Source organism: Nicotiana attenuata, unplaced genomic scaffold (assembly GCF_001879085.1).
Source record: "Nicotiana attenuata strain UT unplaced genomic scaffold, NIATTr2, whole genome shotgun sequence".
Taxonomy (NCBI): domain Eukaryota; kingdom Viridiplantae; phylum Streptophyta; class Magnoliopsida; order Solanales; family Solanaceae; genus Nicotiana; species Nicotiana attenuata.
The window spans coordinates 129,994-149,776 of record NW_017672065.1 but is presented as its reverse complement, the minus strand read 5'-3'; the positions used below and the strand labels follow the sequence as shown (position 1 = coordinate 149,776).

Here is a 19,783-nt window from a genome sequence, read left to right as displayed (position 1 = left end):
GTTCACCACGGTGGAATTTCGTGTGATTAGATGTAGATAAAATTCGCTCATCGAGGACGACCTCAAGAAGCGGAGGGACAAACTGTATGGGTCAAAATTAGGTCGAGTTTAGTGAATGCAAACGAACGAGCTGAAGCCGATGTCGAAGCCAAACACGGTCCATTGGCGAGGAGTTGCCTTGAGAGAGAGGCAAGTGCCAAGGTCGAGTAGAGAACAAACAACAGCAACGGTTAGAATATTCTTAGGGTTATGAATAGGAATATTCCCTCAATTGTACTTTTTTAGAATTTTCTAGGAATATCCCTTATAAATAGGAAGAGAGAGGTAACAAAAAGGGGGCTTCTGGACTTTTATAAGAGAACATCTTGTAAATGGTTGACTATCAAGAATATACAAAAAGCTTGTCTTGTCTCCTCTATTTGATTCCATTACTAAATATTCCTCTTTTATTCACAAGATCAAAGAACACTTTGTTCATTTCTATAGTCTGCTGTCACACGCTATAGTCAGAAGAAGGAATCATCAATCTCATTTAACATTTGGATGACAAATTCCTTCTTATTACATTTAACGTCATTTGTCACATTTATTACATGTTTTCACTCTCATATTTATTGATAGTCATTGCGCATTAACTTGACATTCATTGACTTGAACACGGTCCCGTACCATCGAAATTACTGAACTTCATATCTAGGATTTATTACATTTAACTAGGATTCACACTTTGTCTACTTATTAAATTGGTTTAACAAAAAGGACCTAAAACTTTTTGGTCAAACAGCTAGGAGTTTCGCCAAGGAACTAAATACTTCTATGCCATTAATTCTATAATTAAGGAACATTTTTCAGGTTTTCTTTTATTCTCAGATAATAAAAAGATAAATGGCAAAGATCTGGTGGACACTGCCAACTACATTCTTGAGTCATTGTCCGATGATAATCATATGGTGTAGCAGAACGGGATTCCCAGACATCAACATACCACACAAGAATAACTTTTATTTTTTGTCAGGAAAATACAAATTTCTTTGCAAAATTTGAATTACATGTTTCATTGATGAAAATCAGATACGTAGTATACAAGGCTTAATTTATTTTACAGGACTATTGGAAGATCTGCTTTGGAAAGTACATACATTTATATTTACAAAAAGTTCATATAATGTGGTACAACATATGTATAAATTCTGTTCTTTAGATATTTAAATACCCTTCACACTACATCTTTGACGCAGAAGAGGCATTAGTTAGAACCATTCCACGACACAACTGGGATAAAAACCTGCTTCTGTAGTAACAGCAGAAAGAGATCGCAGTTCTTTCTGGATTTTCCTCCTTTCGTAGAAAACAGAGCATGCAAGAGATATGCATTTCACCCCACTTTCTACAAGCCAATCTCCTCCTCCACAGTGCCGACATATCTAGAAGGATGTAATAATCATAAGCATGTATATCAGAGATAACATGCTGCGAAGTGTAAGAAAATTTTAAAATATTGTAGCCCAAGGGGGGATTTTCCCAGGAAAAAAATGTGTTCTGGTTAGTGGATCATTATCATGGTTCTATCGATTATGAATATTAAAGAAAAAAAGGAGTAGCTCAATTAGCAGGTAGGGGGAGAAGAAGAAAGGATCATTATCAACCCAGATTTTGCAGAGCCATATGTTTTTGTGCTAACATCTACCAATATCAATTTTATAAAAAGAGGATAATGCTCAACGAGTTAAATACTCACAGCAGCAAGGTGTTGGATGTTTCTTTCCAATATTGAAGTTCTTCCTGTTAATGCAGCAGCAACTACAGCTTCGTTTCTGGAACAGTTTTGACAGACGTAACTAGATGTCTGGATCAACTCACCGCATAGGATACAATGTTTTGACAGATAGTAATAATCAATTCTAGTTCTGTGCGCATTTGCAGCAAATAGGTGACGTTTACCAGCAGCCTCCCGCTCTGGACGAGGCATATCTGAAAACCACTGATTCAAGTCAGCTCGAACGAGCCCAAATACTCGTTGCAGAGCTGGGATTATCTGTTTCTTGATGTAATATATGTCATTTAACCTGTAAGGTGAATCAATCGAAAGAAGATCCAAGGGATCTACCACAACATCAGCCAGCCTGGCACCAGGTTCACCATGAACCACAACATAAGGTACTCGCTCTGCATACCGAGGTTCTGCCCTAGGGTCGACTCTCATTGCTTTAGTGGCAACAATTGCTGCTGGTGGAAGTGAAGAAGCCTGTGCAGAATAGGTGCCTAAGCGTACCTCTTTTGCAAAGACAAAATCCTGAAGAGATACTCTGCCTGATATAATCTTTTTCCACTGACGCACCAAGTAATGTTTCACCTATGCACAAATAAAAAGAATTTTAAAAAAGAATTAACAAATACCACCGATTCCCATGAACATACACATCAACCTGACGGCATTGATAATAACTGTTTCAAGCCGAACAGAAAATGAGTATCTAGTAATTTACTAGGAGTACTTTAAATTGAACTGGCTTGAGCTGTTGTAATACTTCTTCTCGTTGGTGTTTTAGAGCTTCCAAACTTAGGATTCACAAACAGCATTCACCATACAGATAAGTAAGATCAACTACATTTCAATCCAAACTAGTTGGGCTAGCAACACAAATCATCCCCATCCCCAACTGTAAAAGGTGCATGTAGGTAAGCGATGTTCATCTGGAGGACTCGTATAAAATCGCTTCCGAAGAGATTTCCTTCAAGACCTAGCAATCAATGTAAGTTATACTTCATACTTTAGAGGGCTAAAGGAGTATGATGCTATGGTTAGGATGAGAGATTTATAGGACTGAAGATAAATATTCAGCAAACACCTCAGAAGAATATACACATAAAAAGGACTGCTTAATGTCAAATATCCGCCTGGTTCTTGGGAAGATTAGGTAGAAATCAATCATATTACTCTACCGTAACTGTTGCCTATCGATACTATGACAATGCACTTACACGTAGGGAAATTTTTCCCTGGTTAGACCGGCATCTTGCAAAGAAGATGGTTAGTAAAATGCCTGAAAAATGTGTATGATAAGCCATTGACAGACATGTCCTGATCTGGCAGAATTCGCTATAGAGCCCCCAGCACTAAGCATGTTCTTCGTTGATTTTAAATATTCAACGAATTTAATAACACTGAAGGAAGCCACATAGGTCCGCACACATGAAGATTACCTTCTCAATATCCTTATATTCAAAAAAGACTCTTATAGAGCGCTCCATTATCTTGGACACAGCCCCACATGTATCTCTTCGTACTGTCTCAATACCTTTAGCATCAAACACTGGTTTGCTTTGGCCAAGGTTCTCGTAACTATAACCAACATATCGTTTCTTAGTAAGGAGGAAGCACGAATCATAAACCTTTTCCATCTTTAACGTGACTGGATTTGGATTCATTGCAGTTACTTCTGATGCAATTTCATGACCAATTCGAAAAGCTTCTTCAACGGACCGTCCTTCAAGGAGTACAAACATGCTGCGAAAACAAAAGCATGGATCAACCTTGAAGAATGAGAACAAAACAATATTGGGAGAAATGAACTCTAAATTATCAAGGGAAACACATCAAATCTGATGAATGAATCCATGTTTTTTCCTTTTCTAAAGTGACTGTATATGGGTTCATTACAGGTGCAACTTTGTGGCATAATTGTAAGCTTGTTTAACATGTGTCCTTTGAGGAGAACAGAGATGCTACAAAGAAAATGAAATAACTTAACAGCTCGTGCTTCATATTGCAATAAAATAAACTACGTTTTGATTTGACAACAAATCAGCAAAAGCTGGTTGCTGAACTTCTAGTCTACGTTTCAACCTCTCTCTCTGAATCCATCTCCAAAAGAATTCACCGGCAAAATCAGATGTTTCGAAACTCAGAAATATTGCATACAAAATGCAGTCAAAACATGCTACTGCGAGCTTGATTTTGTACTAAACATGGACACCTCAAAACTGCTTTATAGCCAAAAATCAACCACCAATTTCCAGTAACACTCACAGACAAGATCAGATGGTCGTTGAAATTTTTTTGATAATTGAGGTGTCCGGGCCTTGCAGGCACCTCGACTAATTCCATCGGATACTGCGACCTCTCACCAGCAACAAGTACTAGGTAACTCTCAGATGGTCGTTGAAATGAAAAATATCTCATACAGTGCAATCAAAACATGCTAGTGAGAACTTGATTATGTCGTAAATATAGACATCTTAAAACTATTTGGCAGTCCTAACTTAGTTACCAATTCCAGTACCATCCCTTTCTACATATGACATTACAGATCACAGAGACACAAAAAGTGCAAGTCGGCAAGCCACAAAAATTATTAGACTTTCTGGTAGACTGACTGGATAATAAATAATCTTCAAGCCAGCAAGTGCGTGTGCATGAATAAACTCATTTCATCATCATTACATGTTTCAATAAAGCTGCATTACATGGCTTCTAGATTATTTTCCATTACATTACACCTCCTTGTTATTTCGTGTAACTCAAAACCATGTAGCATTTCAAGATCAATGCAAACATTAGATATCTATTACTGCTTGTTGAGACTTTAAAACCTGGCAAGCATTTCAAATATAAAGTCGGCATAAACTAATACCTGTCTGTATCACCATATATGACTTTAGCATTCCACCTATCATTTGTGTTAACAAACGAAATTGCACTTTCCAATGTTCTACGGGCACACTGGACAATACTGTCAGCGAGCTCAGCACAGGGCATGCGTCCACTAAATCCAGCAGCTGTATACCCATAGGTCACATTGGCTATTAGCTTCAAAGCAAGTTGCCTCGCATTGAATATCCGGTGAAGAACTTGCTGTCCAGGAGCCAATTTCTTCATTGCTGTTTTAACCATAATCCTAGTATCTAAAATTTCTTCCAATAAGCGAGGTAATACCCCCTTCCGGACCTTGGGAGGCACATACATAACACCATTTGGAGTGAGCAGTATTTCATCCTTTAAATTATGCATCACATTTTTATCAGGTGAATATGAACTAACACCGAGGATATTAGTTTTTGCAGAAGTAACTTTACCAAGGCAAGTACAGAAGCAGAGGTTATATGCAATTATCATAGATGGATAAAGTGATTGAAAATCCAAAACGACAACAGGGTCTGCATAAAATCCAGATTTTGGTTCCAAGACAAGGGGTATACATTCCATGGCAGGTTGAGAAGCAACTTGTTGGTTTCCAGGAGCAATAGCAACATAATTTTGTGCATGAGCCAGTCTCAGAAACATTGATTCAACACGGTACTGTGAACCCCTTGAAAGAACTGAAAAGAAGTCAATGCCGAAAATCCGTGCAAGCTCTGATGTTCTATTTACCACGTCAAGTTGATTCATGATATGAAGGTTCAGCTTTGCCCTCTCTAAAACATACTCTATACATCTGTATCTTGCACGTCCAGGACCACTTAAAAACCAATTTGTCAATACCTTGGTAGGAATATATGGAACTTTTCGTCTCAGCACTGCTTCAGCCACGGCTTCAAGTGTGTACAAGTTCAGCTTTACTTCACCACGCATCAGTCGCCAAATGTTAAGGACAATTCTACCCCCAACATGAACACCACTGGCGTGTGTTCGGCCCCATTCATCATCAATTATTGCAGCATCTTCATGAAACATTGGGTCAGTTGCAACAGCTTCAGAAAAAACATTACTTAGTTTTCCTCCTCCAGAGTCTCTAGAAACTATATTGCCCTCTGATGGGGTGCGAGATATTTTGTTAAGCAAACCAATGCCAAGGTATGCAGCCCGTTCAGCAAGAAACCCAAGGGAACCGCCTTGAATATCCCAGCCCATAAGTATGTCAGGGTCAAAAGAATTAATCATATTTATGAAATGAACAAATACTTGCCTCTCTTCAGAGAAAGTGAAAACTTTACACTCAGATAATCCATCAAGGTCTTTTTGAACAGATTCACCGTTGCAATGCACAAGTACGTGAGTATCAGATCTCAGATCATCATCTTCCTGGAAAACGAGAACAACAATTCTTACGGCATCAACTCGAGGATCAGGTCTCAGATCACCCCTTGATTCTGCTTGGACCTCTATGCTCAATATTGTTAACTGCTGTCCACAACCGATACTAGCAGGGTCCCGAAAACCAGTTTGACTTAAAGGAGTTAGCCGTGATTTTCCATCAGGACCGGATATCTGGGAGAGATCTTGAGAGCCACGCATTGATGGTTCACATTTCAAGATAATATCTTCATTTTGTTGTTTTATTCTTACATGGGGAGAAACAGAATTCATTTGTACACTATTGCTTTCCTGATAATTTTCTTTAGCTTGAAGATGATTTGGATTTGGTTCTGAAGCAGACACAGAATCCATCAAAGGTTGATCACCAAAGGTGGATTGAGAACCCTGTGATTCTGCTACATCATCAGAGCAAACCTTTATTGACGGGTACACTGGTGGGCCTGAAATTACGTTCATTTTAGTAGATTCTATACAATCAAGTGACAGCCATTGTTGAACACATTCACTTCGTGGTGGTGAATATACAGGGGTCAGCATGTATAAATAAGACCCGTCATTTTGATAGTGAATGGGTACACCCAACATGTTGTCTTGACAATGAATGTAGTTGCTTGTTCCAGAGTTAGTACTGCAAATCTTTTCTCCTACTAGGCATTTCCCCTCAAAGAAAGGGGAGCATTCATCTAAACCTCTATCCTGGGCACATATCCTTGTTTTATTTTTCTTGTTCCCCACATGGTAACTAGGGGCACCACATGCTAACTGAGCATTGCGACCAGGTTCATCTGTGAACTCCACCTTAGGAGGTTTCTTGATGAAGGTCATGCCTATAAGTTCCACAGAGTCACCAGATACACCAGTTACTGCAGATATTGGACTATTAGGACCAACAGGAGATTGACTTAAACCTATTGCATTTTTTTGCAGCAATTTCCCAAAACCAGAAAATTTATCTTCAGTTTCAGATGCGAACTGAAAATATGGAGCAAATACAGAAGTACAAAGATCAGAATTTGAAGTTTTAGTACACTTCAGACAGCTGTCAAAATTTTCGCGACTAGAGCATCCACAGCTTCCCATGTAAATGGCAGATTTTTGATTCTCCACATCAGGAAGCTGGAATAGTTCCTTAATCCCTTGTGAGGTGGATGCATCACTAGTTCCATAATTTTGCAAACTGGCAGATGTTCTGCTGACAACCTCAACATGAGGTCCTTCAGAAGAAAGAAACACTCCATCTTTTAATGCATTTGCCAGCTGAGAGCAGGATGAAAGAGGCAGCTTGCCATATGAAGGACAACGAAATTTGTCAGCTTTGATATCACCAGGCTCAGCCTGCATCTGAAGTGCAAGACATGAGTTCCTCTCATGACATTCTTTTGGTTGATCCGTGATTTCTGATCGAGATATCAAGGAATCAAGAGGCATTTTCTCTTTCTCATCATGTCTGGATTCTGAATAAAGAAAAGGATCTTCTTTTCCTTTTGCACCAAGTTGTACTTTTTTTACCTGATTTTCATATTCAGGAGACTCAGCCTGATAGGATCTTTTTACCCTCATCAAATCACGCGTAGAGCATTCAACTATCATACTAGCTTCCATTTCACAATTAGCAGATGCATTCAAACTTCCCGTTAGAAAATTAGGGTATTTGTTAAAACTCATGTGAGAAGAAGTTCCTCTGCCATCTCTTTCGCCACAAATGTGATTGCTAGATGTGTTAGCTGGATTTGGATGTGAATAATCATTCACATTTTGACCCAAAGAAATGGGTAAAGAGCACCATCCTGTTTTTTTCTTTTTGTGTTTATTGCTAATGGCTAAACTAGCATTATTCGATGAATCTGCTTGGGAAGATGTTCCGAGCTTTCTATGTGGGCTTGGATCATCATTGGAGCCATCCAACTGAGGAATCATCACACCCGGCGAACTTCTGCATGAACGATCACTGCTGATGGACTCTGAAGTTTTTCTGTCTAATTCTTCAAAATGACAACTGTGAACAGAATCAAGAATGTCCTCACACTCTTGCTGAGATTCATTCTCATAGGCCACATTTGCCTTCTCCAACACCGTATTAATAGTCGTTGCTGGCATTAAAGGACTCAAAATGATTTCCCGAGCAAGGTCATCATCGGAGTTTATGTCCTCTGAAGCTTGAGAAGATGCAAGCCAATTTAGAAGTCTCAAGGCATCCTGATCTGAAGCCTAAATTGCAAATAATATGAATCAGAAATGGATTCTGAAGATTACGAATTGGCTACTTGGAAGAGCTAAAAATGTAATGCAAAGAAAAACAAAAGAAACAAATGCTCAAGATGTCCAACCAGAGATCACATCCAAGCAAAGCATGAGCCCTAGTAAACAAAGTAACAACATCTAAAACAAAAGCCATCTTGCATAGAATGAGCAAGAGTTAACCAGGAGCTAATTTACCTTCAAATCCTGTGATGGTACCACGGAAACAGCTGCTTTCAATTTATCAGCTAACATCTGCTTGGGACATGCATCAGTTTCCTCTCTTGATTCAACAACAACATGATCTTGAAATAATCCTTCTTCTGAGCATCGGGATGGTTCCCGTATACTATTTAAAGAGCCACAATGTACATGTTTGGCAACGTTCCCATCATTCATTGATGAGTTGATTGACTGCGGAATATCAGAAGAAGAAGTGCTCACATCATTGCTTAATTCCATTAGAATCTCTTCGTATCCAAGCCCATGAGAAAGTGTTCTCAAGACATCATCTCGAAGGGGTTTACCAGGATCGGGAGGCAAGCCCACTTCGTGCACCCCATTCCTTGCAAACTCCTCCTGATACAAGAAAATAGCAGATAAAATACACCATAATGATTTAAAAAAATCGAATGGACCTCAATAAACTTGGCTATTGACAAACCTCCCAAATTGGTATTAGTGACTGAACCATTTTCTCTTGGGAGCTGGTCTGTGAAAGGGACATATAGGATATAAACTGCTGATTCAGAATTGCTGCATAAACATATAACGAACTTAGCAATTAAGTGAAGGTGCAAATACATAAAAGTTGTCTATCAAGTCATGAAAACCAACCAACCATCAACAATAGCATCTCCTTCAAGTTCAGAGATGCTTTGTCGCTTAATGTTTGGGATATCCGGATCTGTTGAAGGATCAGCCTGACTAGAGCCTGCCCATATCCAATTGTCCGGAATTGTAGAAGATACCCAAATTGGTGTATTGAAACAAGCCTCACCACCTAAATCAACCTAATAGAAAGTTCCCGTGACACTGGGTAATCAATATTTTATGCTTTAATTTGTAGCAGGATTAAACTAACAGCACATGTATCTACTGTAGTGTGAATGCACTTTTACCTGAAACTCTGCAATCATGGAAGTGGATGTATCAGAATGACTTCTTCTGTCAAAGCATTTAGCCTTTCTTGGAGAGAAAGTATCTGGTATTGGATTGCGGAACTTCATCTTTGATACATGTAGATGACCCATCCCATACAAGTTATAGTCAACCTGCACGTTTTATGCATGAAAGGGAAAAGAACATGTTATAACTAAGCCAGAGAGAAAATTAAGCAAGGGAAACTCAAATTCTATTAGAAACTAAGGCTGCATTCTAATGCACTTGTAAAGATAGTATATGACATCCACCTATGCAGAACTTTTAGGAACTAAGATGCCATATATTCATACTTCAGGGCATGTCCAACACCACCAATTGTTAACGAGAGTCTACCCAAAAAGAAAATTGAAAAAAGTAAACTGTCATGATATATGGAGACAAGTACACAGCAGCATATATTGATGTAAATATTTTCAGTTAACCACAAAAATCTGAAATAAAAAGGAAAGAAAGAGATCAGACAGTTTGCTTTCTTAGTTTTGGGAAATCACTAAAACATTTCTTCTTAAGGGTCAACAGTCAAGAATAAATTTTACTTTCTTAGTTTTGAATAATTTATTTTTTCAGATTCCCACAATAGATTTACAGTTTGCTTTCTTAGTTTTGAGTAATCAATCTAGATTTCTGAAACTAAGAATCAGCGATTGACAATAGAATAAAATAACAGGTGAAACATGTTCTGATATCAGTTTGAGATCTGACACGTGGACCTCAAGAATAACACCAACAAAAAATTACTACAAGAGCCTATAGCTTCTGATACTCACAAAGAGAGCCAAGTAAAAAAGTCAATTGCTTTAAATGCACAGGTGATCATCACAAGATGAACTTGCTGCGAATACTAGTATGTATAAATGCATTCCCCAATTAACAATTTTTACTTCTCTATTAGCCTTTTAAGTACTTCTAAACTTGATATATGCTTGAGATAGAACTTTTTCACTGCCCCTGGAGAATTTTTAACCCCATATCACTTTAGTATGTCATACAGGAGTTTACTATCCATGAATTAAACGGTGGTTACCAGGAATTGAAGAAGGAAAGGTATATGAGATTCGTGGGGCTGTAAAGACTTATCCATTACTGCACCTCCCTGTATAAAAGGAACAGAAAAATTTAATGGTAACAATTAAAAATAAAATGATTGCCCATCCTTCAATTGCTAAGGTATTAAGGGCATTGAGAGAAACTTCAGGTGTCAAGGAGACGGGTGTTTCTTTGCCAGTTGCAACATTAAGCTAGCATATATATCACATTCTAATTTACCAAGGAATAAATTAACTATTTTTGTGTAGACCTAGCACCATAGTGTGAGGGAAAAAGAAACTCTAGTTAAGATAATGCATGAGACTGGTGAAGTATGTTTGGGCAAAAAAAACATAACATGCACCAAGAGTATATCTTACTTTAATGCATGATACTGGCAATATATCAAACTCTAGTTAATGCTGAGACTGGCGATATATCAAACTCTAGTTAATGCTGAGACTAGCGATATATCAAACTCTAGTTAAAGTAATACATTTTATTAAATGTTTGGGCCAAGAAAAAGCCCGTATACCAAAAAGTTGAAAACCTACAAAAAGAGAAACTATAACATGCACCTTACAACAACAACAACAACAACCCAGTAGTAATCCCACTAGTGGGGTCTGGGGAGGGTAGAGTGTACACAGACCTTACTGCTACCCCAGAGGGTAGAGAGGCTGTTTCCGGCATATAACATGCACCTTATCACGTAAAAATATGTCTTGCCTAAATTTCTACGTTATCAATCACAAAGGCACGATGTTAGGAAATTTCGGAAGTAAGCAAATGCTAGCTGTTATGTTTGACCGAAATACCTAGAATAATAAGGACTCATAACACGTACCAGCAGAAGATTGGCAGCGCGCGAGACATCCTGTGGATGATAGCTTATATTTATGTCAAGGAACTCCTAGACAAACCTCAAAATAAATAAAGACATGAGCACAACACCAAATAGTTTCTCAAGCAATATTATATGTCTCATTTTATCTGACCTGCTTTCTATTTTGGTGCATCCCAAAAATATGACCTCGTTCCTACAATGAAAGCATTTTTCTGTCCAGAAATTCAAGCTAATATGAAGTAATACGACTTTATATTACTTCAGATTTGAAGTTACATCTTCTCAAGCAACTCTTAAATTGTTCACCTTAAACTCTTCCCTACCAGGCTCGATATAATAATCATTCCAGCATTTTACACTTAAAACTTTGTGAAAATCATACCAGCATGTATAAAATGAGATGGAGAGAGTATAAGAAAACTACATACTGAACTCTTTACTCGTCATCCTAAAAGAATAAGAAGCTTCATTCCATAGCAGGTTGAATGACTATTCAGGGCAGTTATTTAACGAACCCCAAGGCTTGAAAAAAAAAAAAAGAAGAGACGGAGGAACACCTAGCCATACTTATTATTGAATTTACTATACCTGTTTACCACCTAATTACATTAATTCTCAGCAAAAAATCACTAGCACAAGGTAAAATCGTAGGATACAGATAGATCTTCACAAACAGTTCCTCAGAAGAATGATAACCATAAAACTTCCTTGCTCGTACAAGGCTGCAGCCATGGACATGTTGACGTTTTGAGCCAGCATTGCCTTTAAGCTGAAAGAAAATTTAAAATAAGTTCATGCATAAGTTGAAGCAGCAATTTGCAGAAAAGTGTCACCTGTAAATTCAAATGCTTAGAAGACACTCCACTGCGATCAGACTTACCTTGAGAACCTTCTCAAGAGCAAGAGCTAGAGCATTCGTGCATTCACTCCCTAACCGATTTTGAATCCAGAAAATTAAATAGAAGAAACATAGTAAAAGATCAATGTTAGTAGAAACGAAATTATCCAGTCAGCTTCTAAGATTTATTATACCTGCCCAATTTTGTGTTTACTTGTGCTGATTATGTTCTACACACTAGGTGAACAACTAACGCGCACCCCACAGTTTCATACTACAAAAACCTAATGAAAATCACTCAAAGTGCATAACTCGAGGCATTCCAAAAGTTTTTAACTTTTTCCAATTGAAACTTCCTTTTTTTTTTTTGAGAAGAAATTTGAAACTTCTTTTTGGATTAACCAAAATAAAGGCATTCCAATAAACAGTTTCTCCTCTTACAAGTAACGAGTTTCGGGATCAAACACATACCAGTTCCCCTTCCTCTAACTTTCCACACCATGGGCCCCGAAAAAAAAGAGAGAGAAATTAAAAGGTACATTTACCTTTTTTATCTGATTGGAGGAAGAGATCTGACCATGGAACATAAAAATAAGGCAGAGCCTGCAACATGATGCATGTTAGTTCAGCCAGAAAGTCAAGAGCAGATATTCTGTATGGAAAAGTTAACTTGTTAAATTTCAAGTCAACAACTTTTTATGATAAGGGTGGCAAAGAATATTTCATGCCGAGGCAAAACAGGATTAAACAAACAAAAAAATCTTTAAAAGACCAGCATTCTTGTCCTTTAAGCATGCAATCTTTTTTTAATTAGAAAGTGCGAACAACAAATAACAATTCACCCTCCTTCTTATAATCCTACTCAAAGGATTAAAGCATCTTGTTGAAGATGATAATTTTTCACGAAACTAGAAAGATAACTCTCCTAAGGAAAGGAATCGCAGATGCTTTGATGGAATATCAACTCCCAATAGCTCCCTGAAAGCAAAGTGCCTTAGGAATCTATATAGCTGGAGCAACCTTTCCCCTGTAAATGATTTAATTCCATTTCTAGATTTTATTAGCTCTCTGTCTTTGGCTTGATTTCCAACCTTAGGCTTTTGGTGCTTCTGGTTAGCTTCTTGGTCAGACCTGTATTTTTGTGTAAATGGAGCTAACCGACCTCTTTTGTAATGTTTTGCATCTTCTTGATGCCAGCAATATAACACCTTACTTCATCAAAAAAAAAAAAAGAAAAAAGATAACTCTCCTTTTTATGTAATAAAACAAATCTTGATCAACATCAAAACATTTGTCGAAGAACTGATAAAATATCATTCATGTTCTCTGTAGCACTAGCAATTCCAATCACTTTGCTAGGTATCTTCATATCGCAGGGCACTCCTACAACATTCCTCTATTTCATCCATCCTATCATAACTTTACCTATTACATCTTCATCTATTATGTCATTCTCCGAGAAAACTGAGTCTAGATATCTGATAGTCAACATTTAGATACTACAATCTCATCTTATCTCATTCCACCTAATTCTTCTTATGGGTCTAATCTTGCAGTGCATATGTTCTATCCTACTTCTAGTCATCCTAAAGCTCTTACTCCCTTAGAGTTTCTCCATATTTCTAACTTTTGGTTGACTCCCTTGCTAATTTTCCCATTAACAGAATTTAATCTGCAAATAGCATGCATTACGGTATCTCATCATATATAATACTGGTTGACTAATCTATAACTAGGGTAAACAAGTACAATCTCAAAGACCTTGGTGTAAAATTATAGTTCCGAGAAACTCCCGTGTATCTCTTCTCACTGTTCTCACAATTTTCATCACTCTTTCAAACATATCTTTTATGGAATTTCTATAATTAGTATGAATTTCTTCTTCTTAATCACCCACCAATGGATTTTTCTTGGCACTATATTAATTCTGTCTTTCATATCAATAATAAATTTTTCTGTAGAGATCCTTCTTTCACTCCCTACAATTTTTTATAAATCTACCAAACATTAATATATATTAGTTACCCTTGTACTGTCCTTAAATTTATCCTCTACCACTATTTCCCAAAATATCATCGTGTGACAATTTTACTAACTGTAGTTGGCATAATTTTTGCCGTCCTACCTTCATTAGGCAGGGGTAAGATCCGCGTACACTTTACCCTCCTCAGACAGCGCTTGTGTGATTTCACTGGGCTTGTTGTTGTTGTAGTTGGCACAATTTTGAATATCCAAATTGTCCTTATACATCGAAACCTAAGTACTACTATTTCTCAACTTGTTTGGTCTTTGGAATGAGAAATATTAAAAATTGTAAAGAATAAATTAAAAATTCTTACTCCATGAAGGTGCAAACAGGTCTTCTGGCCAGCAGGAGTGGCACCATACACTCTGATCACAGGAACCTCATTTACTCTCCCACCTGTTCCAACAAAAACGAAATTAACAATCGCAAACATGAAACATGTGATGTGCGTCCTAATTCAAGCGTGCGAGTAGTTACGCATACCTTGGAAACTGCTGTAACAAATGTCGAAGCCAGGAATTGGAGCGGCCATGTAATAGTCTATTGAAACAATTCGAACACTGAAGAAGTTCGAATCGGTCTGAGAATCCCCCATTTTCTTCTTCAATTTCCTGCTTCATCTGCTTTTGGAATTTGTGTTCAAGTCCCGTTTGGCGCCGCTTTTGAGGTTTTATATGAGGGGCGTTTGGGGAACTTTTTTATTTTTCCTTTCAAGTTTTGGAAACTTACCTCGCAAGATTTGGGTCGGTAGGTCCGGGCCCATTCTGCCCGTCAATGTATTAGGATTATTTAGGAGTATATATGAAAATTGGCTCTACTTCTTCAAAAATAAATAATTAATTAATTAATAAAGAGTAAAATGTTTACGCAAAAAGATAAAAATATCAAGAATATACTAAGATGCCCTTATGATATTTTTGGATTTTATCTTTCTTGAGAAAGAAACTATGAACTGAAATTAAAATATTTTCAATTATTGACTGCTGGCCGTAGTATATATTTGTCAATATTCTGACTTATTTTAGTCTGTCAGAAAAGGCCATCGAAAATTCGAATAGTTCTAGTAGTGAATTACCTCTTTTTTAAATGACATGTAACATTAGTAGAATACTTTTTTTTTCTCAACAAAAGGAGATCACAATGTCTGATAGTCAATACATCTACCGATCTACATCATTACTCTTAGCCTTAGGATTTCGTTCTCTTTTAAATTTTAATTTTGCATTTGGAAACACTGAGTGCTTATAATTCAACCAGCGTACATACAGTAAAGCCCGTTAACGTTCCAAAATACAAAGAGAAGTCTTATATAAGCATTTAAGTAAGAGGATTTTTCATAAAGCACTATAGTTTAAAGCTAATTATAATTTGCTTAATTATCATTTATAGCTATTGTTCAATTATTACCAGTTTGTATCACTTATATTCAAACGCGCAAAGTACATTATACAAGGGTGTATACAAAGGATACAACATGTATCGACTGTGTATACATGAGCTTGTATCACTTGTATTCAGACGCGCGATGAGTATATCATACAAGGGTGTATACAAAGGAGACAACCTATATCGACTGTTGTATACAGTAAAATATGTTGCGCCAGATGGCCGCTTGAAAGAATGACACGTGGAACCTAAGGCAAGGGATAGTTAGAACCGAAGGCAATTATACCATTTGTTACCGGAAGAAATGACACTCATAACGAGGTAATAAATACCCTCCGCCCGGTAGCATTTAATGGAGAATAATCCACAGCATTTAGTATACTGCCCGTTACAAAAAGGTATGGCATTCATGCCTGCCGTTACACTGTCACGACCCTAGTTCACCGACTGTGAACATGTCATGACAAGTTGGTATCAGAGCTCTAGGTTCATAGGAGTCACGGAACACAGGCCGGTTTATTAGAGTCTCGCTGATCGGTACGGAGACGTCTGTACTTATCTATGAGGGGCTATGTAACTGTTTAGGAAAAATCTTCGTTTCGTTTGAATTCCTTATCGTGCGATATTTTGACATCAATTCTAAACTTCTGACTTCTATTCTCTCACAGATGGTGAGGACACGTGCCACTCGAGATGATCAGGCACCCGCGCCCCCTACTGCAGCTGTCAGAGGTCGGTGCCGGGGGAGAGGTCGAGGACGCGCACGTGGTGCAGCCAGAGCACCTGCGCGAGCTACCGCCGAGGTACCACCAGCAGATCCAGCCGGAGCCTAGGCACGTGACACACCTACTACTGCCACTACTACTCCAGCGCTCCAGGAGACTTTGGCTCAGTTCATGAGCATGTACACCACCTTGGCTCAGGAGGGGTTGCTTCCCCTTGCTGCAGCCACATCCCAGGCCGGGGGAGGTGTACAGACTCCCGCCGTCCGTACTCCTGAGCAGCGAGTGCAGGTTGAGCAGGCTCCCGAGATTATTCCGGCACCGCCTGCAGCACCAGTTCAGCCCGAGGATGGGTCAGCTGCTTCAGAGGACGAGCAGCGCAGGCTTGAGAGGTTCAAGAAGTATGATCCCCCAGTGTTCAGTGGATTAGCATCAGACGATGCCTTGGGATTTCTAGAGGAGTGTCATCATATTCTTCGCACTATGGGCATAGTGGAGTCCAGCGGGGTTTCTTTCACTGCTTTTCAGCTTCGGGGAGCTGCCTATGATTGGTGGCGCACTTATGAGATAGACAGTCCAGTCGAGGCTGCTTCACTGACTTGGACCCAGTTCTCGGACATGTTTATGAGAGAGTTTGTTCCCCAGAGTCTCAGGGATGCATGGCGCGCAGAGTTTGAGCATTTGCGCCAGGGTGCTATGACCGTTTCAGAGTATGCTATCCGTTATACCAGGTTGGCCAGGCATGCACCGGCTTTGGTTGCTACAGTTCGGGAGAGAGTTCGTAGGTTCATTGAGGGTCTTATCCCACCTATCAGATCTAGTATGGCTCGAGAGTTGGAGACGGACGTTCCTTATCAGCAGGTAGTGAGCATTGCTAGGAGGATTGAGGGTATGCTCGCCAGGGAGCGAGGGGAGAGGGAGGCCAAGAGGTCTCGAGAGTCGGGTCACTACTCTGGTGCCCGTACCCCATCAGCAGGTCGTTATGGTAGGGGTTATGCGGGTCGCCCTGTTCATTCAGCTCTTCCAGCAGCCGGCAGTACTCCAGCTCCACCTGCACCTCAGGAGCCTTACTATGCACCTCCAGTTTCTAGCGCGCCTCCTGCGCGGGGTGTTTCCAGAGGTCACTCCAGCAGGCCTAGTCACAGCCACCGTGTCCTCCCAGAGCTTGTTTCGAGTGCGGTGATACACGCCACATGGTTAGGGACTGCCCCAGACTTGGTAGGGGTGCATCTTCACAGACTGCTCAGCCGCAGCGTGCTCCTCAGAGTTCTCAGGCCATGATCACAGCTCCAGCAGCTACCCCACCTGCCCAGCCGGCTAGGGGCGGAGGTCGGGGAGATAGAGGTCGCCCTCGAGAGAGGGGCCGGGCCAGATATTATGCTATTCCTACTCGTACTGTGGCTGTTGCCTCCGACTCCGTCATTACAGGTATTATTCTGGTTTGTCACAGAGAGGCATCGGTTCTATTCGATCCGGGCTCTACTTACTCTTATGTGTCTTCTTACTTTGCTCCTCATTTGGGTGTGCCTCGGGATTCTTTGAGTGCCCCCGTTTATGTCTCTACTCCTGTGGGAGATTCTCTTATTGTGGACCGCATTTATCGGTCATGTTTGGTTACTATTCGTGGTTTTAAAACCAGAGCAGACTTATTATTACTCGGTATGGTGGATTTTGACATTATTTTGGGCATGGACTGGTTGTCGCCCCATTTTGCTATTCTTGATTGTCACGCCAAGACCGTGACACTGGCTATGCCAGGTATTCCGTGTGTTGAGTGGAGTGGTACTGTAGACCACACTCCCAGTAGAGTTATCTCTTTTCTTAAAGCTCAGCGCATAGTGGAGAAGGGGTGTGCCGCGTATTTGGCTTATGTGAGAGATGTTAGTGTTGATACCCCTTCTGTTGATTCTGTTCCAGTGGTACGGGATTATCCCGATGTATTTCCAGCTGATCTTCCGGGCATGCCGCCTGATAGAGACATTGATTTCGGCATTGATCTGTTGCCGGGCACTCAGCCCATTTCCATTCCTCCGTACCGTATGGCTCCTCTTGAGTTGAAGGAGTTGAAGGATCAGTTGCAGGAATTGTTTGGTAAGGGTTTTATTCGACCCAGTGTTTCACCATGGGGTGCTCCTGTTTTGTTTGTGAAGAAAAAGGATGGTTCTATGCGCATGTGTATTGACTACCGCTAGTTGAACAAGGTTACAGTGAAGAACCGTTATCCTTTGCCTCGCATTAATGATCTGTTTGACCAGCTTCAGGGCGCACAAGTGTTTTCTAAGATTGACTTGCGCTCAGGTTACCATCAGTTTAAGATTCGGGAGCCAGATATCCCGAAGACTGCCTTCGGGACTCGATATGGCCATTACGAGTTCCTTGTCATGTCATTTGGGCTGACCAATGCCCCTGCAGCTTTCATGCATTTGATGCACAGTGTGTTCAGGCCATATCTTGACTCGTTCGTGATTGTTTTTATTGATGATATTTTGGTGTATTCCCGGAGTCGGGAAGATCATGAGCAGCACCTGAGGACCGTGCTACAGACCTTGAGGGAGAAAAAGTTATATGCAAAGTTCTCAAAATGTGAGTTTTGGCTGAGCTCTGTGGCATTCTTAGGCCATGTGATTTCTAGTGAGGGTATTCGGGTGGATCCGAGGAAGGTAGAGGTCGTGCAGAGTTGGCCCAGGCCGTCCTCAGCTACAGAGATTCACAGTTTCCTTGGCTTGGCGGGTTACTACCGTCGTTTTGTGGAGGGATTTTCATCGATTGCTGCCCTTATAACTAGATTGACCCAGAAGGGTGCCCCATTTCAGTGGACAGAGGAGTGTGAGGCGAGCTTTCAGAAGCTCAAGACAGCTTTGACTACAGCCCCAATCTTGATGTTGCCTACCGGTTCGGGGTCTTATAGTGTCTATTGTGACGCCTCGAGAGTTGGCCTTGGAGCAGTGTTGATGCAGGGCGGTAGGGTGATTGCCTACGCGTCCAGACAGTTGAAGATACATGAAAAGAATTACCCTGTCCACGACCTTGAGTTAGCTGCCATTGTTCATGCCTTGAAGATCTGGCGTCATTATTTATATGGAGTGCCTTGCGAGATCTATACTGATCATCGGAGTTTGCAGCACTTGCTCAAGCAAAAAGATCTCAATATGCGTTAGAGGAGGTGGTTAGAGCTGCTGAAGGATTATGACGTCACTATCCTATATCACCCGGGCAAGGGCAATGTGGTGGTGGATGCCTTGAGTCGCCGGGCGGAGAGTTTGGGGAGTTTGGCATATTTACCAGCTTCAGAGAGGCCTATGGCGATGGATGTTCAGGCCTTAGCCAGCCAGTTCGTGAGATTGGATCTTTCGGAGCCCAGCCGAGTTCTAGCTTGTGTGGTTTCCCGGTCCTCCATAGTTGATCATATCAGGGAGCGGCAGTATGATGACCCTCATTTGCTTGTCCTTCGGGACAAGGTTCAGCGTGGAGATGCCAGGGATGTGACCATTGGAGATGA

At 40.1% G+C, this 19,783-nt stretch overlaps 1 protein-coding gene across 1 annotated transcript; it reads right to left on the bottom strand.

Annotated features, from left to right (window-relative positions):
* Nucleotides 1–1,002: 1,002 nt before the first annotated feature.
* On the bottom strand, nt 1,003–14,879 carry LOC109211628 (DNA polymerase zeta catalytic subunit). Its single transcript, XM_019375178.1, has 15 exons — nt 14,660–14,879; nt 14,490–14,572; nt 12,696–12,753; nt 12,193–12,242; nt 11,969–12,081; nt 11,313–11,355; nt 10,464–10,532; nt 9,397–9,549; nt 9,117–9,288; nt 8,940–9,031; nt 8,474–8,854; nt 4,635–8,245; nt 3,205–3,508; nt 1,739–2,353; nt 1,003–1,424 (listed from the first exon to the last, which is right to left on the bottom strand). Exons 1-15 carry the CDS (start codon nt 14,769–14,771, stop codon nt 1,251–1,253), a joined length of 6,030 nt encoding a protein of 2,009 aa, XP_019230723.1. The 5' UTR covers nt 14,772–14,879; the 3' UTR covers nt 1,003–1,250.
* Between the last annotated feature and the right edge of the window lie 4,904 nt (nt 14,880–19,783).